At 51.2% G+C, this 4,933-nt stretch overlaps 1 protein-coding gene across 5 annotated transcripts in view; it reads right to left on the bottom strand.

The window, feature by feature from the left end:
- TAF6 (TATA-box binding protein associated factor 6) overlaps positions 1–4,933 on the bottom strand; it is a 9,729-nt gene that overhangs the window by 781 nt on the left and 4,015 nt on the right. For all 5 annotated transcript variants that reach the window (XM_003798865.3, XM_023518578.1, XM_023518577.1 and 2 more), the window contains 13 exons: positions 4,208–4,423; positions 4,023–4,109; positions 3,726–3,879; positions 3,484–3,540; positions 3,267–3,386; positions 2,895–3,040; positions 2,709–2,786; positions 2,521–2,622; positions 2,233–2,415; positions 1,873–1,947; positions 1,631–1,756; positions 1,033–1,206; positions 620–813 (listed from right to left, as the gene is read on the bottom strand). In XM_003798865.3, the coding sequence (XP_003798913.1) occupies positions 620–813; positions 1,033–1,206; positions 1,631–1,756; positions 1,873–1,947; positions 2,233–2,415; positions 2,521–2,622; positions 2,709–2,786; positions 2,895–3,040; positions 3,267–3,386; positions 3,484–3,540; positions 3,726–3,879; positions 4,023–4,109; positions 4,208–4,363 (1,652 nt within the window). In that variant the 5' untranslated portion in view covers positions 4,364–4,423. The remainder of the gene's footprint in view (positions 1–619; positions 814–1,032; positions 1,207–1,630; positions 1,757–1,872; positions 1,948–2,232; positions 2,416–2,520; positions 2,623–2,708; positions 2,787–2,894; positions 3,041–3,266; positions 3,387–3,483; positions 3,541–3,725; positions 3,880–4,022; positions 4,110–4,207; positions 4,424–4,933) is intronic.

The following is a 4,933-nucleotide window of genomic DNA, read 5'->3' as shown; positions in this document are numbered from 1 at the left end:
GGGGACAGCTTGAGGCTCTGTCTCAAAAAAAAAAAAAAAAAAGAAAGGCAGTGTAGGGGGGGCACAATAGCCCACACCTGTAATCCTACCACTCTGAGAGACCAAGGTGGGTGCAATGCTTGAGCTCTCGGGTTCAAGACCAGCCTAAACAAGAGTGAAACCTTGTCTCTAAAAAAAAAAAAAAAAATAGCCGGACACTGTAGCAGGCACCTGTAGTCCCAACTATTCAGGAGGCTGAGGCAAGAGAATCACTTGAGCCCAAAAATTTAAGGTTGCTGTGAGCTACGATGCCTTGGCACTCAAAAAAAAAAAAAAAAAGAAAGAAAGGCAGTGTCTGTCCATTACCTTGTGCTTCCCATGCCCCAGAGGCCTTATAGGGGATACTTGCTCCCCCTTCCCCAAAACACTCCATTCCTATTCTTGGGTCTGTGTAGGCTGCTAAAGCTTAAGGCCTTGTCCAGGCTTGGCAGCTTCAGTCCTAAAGGACCCTGGTATGTGCCCATTCCATCTGGTGTTGAGTGGGAGGGAGGAGACTGCCACTACTTGGGGGCCTTCCCAGGGTGCTATGAGGTGACTGGGCCCCCTGGGGTGCTTCTTAACCATCCCTCATCCACATACCTGTTGGGTGGATGAGGCACTGGAAGATGACATTACAATAAACTTGGTTGGAGGAGGAGAAGGCTGAGGTGGAGCAGCAGCTCGTGCAGACACCAGTGTCTGGACAGGCAGTGCAATAGAGCCAGGGACCTTCAGCAAGCCAGGGGTCCGAGGGCCAGGCTGAGGGGCCTGTGAGAGAGTCAATGTGGGCCGGGGCTGCAGAAAGAAGAGGCAAGAGAAAAACATGTAAGAAAAAAGAACCTGAAGGGAGAGGCCTGGGCTCTTGCTCTTCCTCAGTGCAGCATCATCCCTAAGGGGCTGAACTCTGGAGACTGCTGACTTGGCCCACCTGCGCATGTCTGAGTGAGTGAGTGTTCTGGTGGGTACCACGGCCCTGTCCCACCCTTAGGTTCTCATCCCCACTCAGCCACTGACCTGTGTGATGGTTAGAGTGGTCCTGTTGACTTGCTGAGCCTGCAGAGCAGCCTGGGCCCGGGCCTTAACCACATGAGAACACAGGAGGGGCCCAAGGGACCCAAATTCTGCCCGATAGGCATCCTGATTGTCAGGTGGTGGACGCAGCTTTGCCAGAACAGGGGCACAGTGTTTCTGCAGACAGAAAGCAGAGAAAAGCTAAGTAGAAGGAGAGCTGATATTCCAAAAAGCAGTGAGGAAAGGGTCTGATGGAGGCCAAACTATGCTAGGCTAACTATGTAAAAGATACTGTTTTTTCTTTGTTAACAATACACAGGTACCACCTGGTAAGGAGAACTTGCTAAATACACTTGTAACATTTATGGGATGGTCCAGATAGCATGTGCCTCTCAGAGTGGGTCAAACACTACATCAGCCAGCAGTCTAGGAGTCATAGGCTGAGGGGACCACCCCTCATTGCTTACTTAGCCTGTTTATGCCTCAATGAGAGGCAAAAAATGGAGTAAGTGAATAGGCCATATGCTTGCTAAGCACCACCTGTGTGTAGGGGAAGGGAGGGGTCAATAAAAGGACAGCAGGGGCAGGGGGCTCTGGTCACCAGGAGGAGGCTTTGCACATGGTCTGCTCCAATCCGGTCTATGTTGCTCAGCACTGGGCCATCCAGGACACTGCGGATTCGCTCCCCCTCCTGCTGTAGCCGTGGTAGGATCAAAGTCTTAATTACCTGTTAGAAAGGAAGCCAGGCCAGGGAGACACCAGGGATGTCTCAGGTGGGGAGGTGTTGCCCTCTGTAACCTCATTACCACCTTCCTGCCCTTTTCCGTCCCCTGAGGTCCTCACATCATGTCCCAGCTCTGCCAAGCCTGCGATGGAGCCATAACGAGTTGTCCAGGGGGTCTTCTCATCCACCCAGCTCTGTTAAGGGGAAGCAAAATAAACCCAGATGAAGGGATCTGAAAGGCTAATTGTTAAGGATCCATGTCTTTCGTAAAGACGCTTTCCTTGTAAATCGTACAAGACTCATCTTGTAGTCCCTTAAACCACCCCCACCAGTCATCCTTCCCTCTGCTCCCTGTTCCCATGTCATCTCCCCTAGCCACAAGTACCCCACCCTGCTGTAGGTGAAGTTCTTGTCCTAGGGACAATCCTGGGTGGATGATGAAAAAACAGATGCTACTCAGGTAGGTTCTCCTGGCTCACCTTGGTGAAGGTCTTGGTGATCCGGGACTGGATGTTGTTTGTAGTGGTGCTGAAATGCTTGCAGATTTGGGCCACTAGGCGGGCAGCAAAGTCTCGGAGTGCCCAGTGGTTGTCCACATCTGGTCGCAGGCATAGCTGTCTGCTCACAATGCAGGTCATCACAGCTGGAATCAGCTCATGCACCTAAGGGATAAGTGATAGGCCAGCTGACACTGACAAATGGCTTCCTGTTGGTAGTAAAAGGGTCCCTAGACCCCAGCAAGAAAGGAGGTGGGCAAGACCACTCACGTATTTTTCTAGATACAGTGTAGGGTTGTCCATCAGCGCCTTCACCATACGCATCAGGTAGATAAGCAGGGCCAGGTTGTTCTGAACCACATTCACTCGGACCTATAGGAGGGAGAAGTGATGGGCAGAGAGACCCCTTGGATGAGCTATCCCTGCTGTCCCTGTACCCCAGAACCTCATTCTCTCACCCCCTCTGAGATGAAGGTACTGAATCGTGGCAGCATCTGATAGAGACCGGGGTCAGTGGCAATGCTCTGCAGAGCTTCCTGTGGGAAGAGGGGACCCAGTGAAGTGGGGGCAGATAACTTGGGGAAGAAGTCATTGGGCCTCTGAGGGGAAGTTTCTGAGGGTAAGGGCAGGCTGGGGGGTCTCACCGCTCTCTTGGCCTCACAAGATCCTACACAGGCCTCAGTGATCTCCTTATAGTACAGCTGCTGCTCCACAGATAGCTCATGGATGCTGCGGGGCTTCAGTCGCAAGGGAGCACCCTCCAGCAAGGGGGGTGCCTTCTTTTCTTTCCCTGTGTGAATTGGGAGATAGATTTGAAAAAGAAAGTTCCAGAAGCAGCCTCAGTACCAGTCAAACCTTAATCCTCTATTCCCCCACTCTACCCTACCCAGGAGACCTGGCATCCTTTTAGGCTTCCAAATCCTTTCTAGGACTCTCTGGTACTGACCTCATCCACTTTACAAATGACCATCTGGCTTTGGGGTGAGTCAGAAGAGGCCTGGCTTAGATGCACTGACCTTTGCCATCGGTTGGGGTGGCACCTTGACCTTTGCCTTTCAAAGGTCCATCTTCCTCTTGGCCTGGCTTGGCTGACTTTAGGGGTTCTGTGGCCTCAGCCTTCTGCTGCTCTTTGGGAGCTGGTGGAAAAGCAGTCACAGTGGGAGCAATGACAAGAGTGGCAGGAAATGTAAAGGAAGGACGGGTGGAAGAAACAGGGTTAGGCATGGAGGTTACCTGGGGGTGGATTCTCTGGGATAGCTGGCTGGCAGCCTTCAATGCTCAGCCAATGAGCTGTGAAGAAGGAAATGTGTCAAGTTAAACATGGACAACAGGAAGGTGTGTTTCCGCTGCTGCTCCCTTTCTTGCAACTCACCAGGGACCTCACACTGAGGTTTTCTTTACTTGTAAGCTTCCTCACACCCACACACATCACTCCTTTCCCTCCTCCCTGCCACCCTTCTCTCCCCTCCCCCAACCTTTGAGGCAGACATCCAGGGGCACCCGAGGCAGAGGGGTATTGATGATGTCGCTCAGATCAACCTCCTTCTCTTCATAGAAGTAAAGCTCCCGGCCCCCACCAGAGGCAAAACGGAAAGGAATGAACTCCTGAGCATGGAAGCCATAGAGTGGCTGTATCAGGAGAAAGAGACACTGGTGTGAGAAAGGAGCTGTGGAGGCCTGGCTGGAGGCACGTGTACCATCTGGGAGGATAGCATTCCATCACCCTGCTTCCAGAACAGTCCTCCCACCCCCTTTCTGTCTCTTCTGATCACCTCAACATTCTTTAGCTTTAGTGCGTAGTCAATGTCACTGGTGGTAAGCTTCTGCCGCTTCCCCATGTGCATGAATTTCAAGGCATCCTAGGGTGGGTAGAACAGATGTCAGCCCAAGACCCTGAGGAAGGAGGCCCAGAAAACATCCTGACACAATGCAGGGTTGGACAGGAGAGCCAGGTCACCTGTGCGATCTCCTTGATGCGGTAGCTGACCTCATCTGTCAGAAGCTGGCAGGTCTCCTCCTGAATCTGGGCAATGCCCATTGATTCAGCCACTACCTTCATCGACTCTGAGGGCAGCACAGTATTGCTGAGCTTCAACTTCTTCTCCTCAGCCATCCTGGAGTCTCTCTTCTCTTACCCAGAAAGATGATGCCCCAGAGTGGAAAGATGGATACCCTGGCAGGAAGATGGGGCAGGCAGAAGAGATAAAAAGAAACATAAGACCCAAAAAAGAGGGAATGTCTAATTGAGAAAGGCCATAATAGAAGAACAACAGAGACAGAAAGAGGGAAAAAAACTGAGGGGAGGGGATTCTGTCAATCCCAGTGAGTCAGCTCTGAGTTGTAACAGAAAAAGAAATCTGATCCAATTCACGGCAATTTATTGAGCACTTATTCTATGCCAAGCATTATACAATGAGATAGAGTAGAATGAACACAAGTCTGAATTTAAATCTCAACTCTACCACTACCCTGTGTTACTTGGGCAAATTACCTGTGGCCTTCTAGGTCCTTAAGTGTAGCTTTTTGAATGAATCCAAATTTTATTGAAAAAAAAAAAAAATCCTGGCTCGGCGCCTGTGGCTCAAGCGGCTAACGCGCCAGCCACATACACCTAAGGTGGCAGGTTCGAATCCCCAGCCTGGGCCTGCCAAACAACACTGATGGCTGCAACCAAAAAATGGCC

The sequence above is a fragment of the Otolemur garnettii genome, unplaced genomic scaffold (assembly GCF_000181295.1).
Source record: "Otolemur garnettii isolate 467f Iridium unplaced genomic scaffold, OtoGar3 scaffold00142, whole genome shotgun sequence".
NCBI classification, from domain to species: domain Eukaryota; kingdom Metazoa; phylum Chordata; class Mammalia; order Primates; family Galagidae; genus Otolemur; species Otolemur garnettii.
This window is presented reverse-complemented; position numbering and strand designations above follow the sequence as displayed.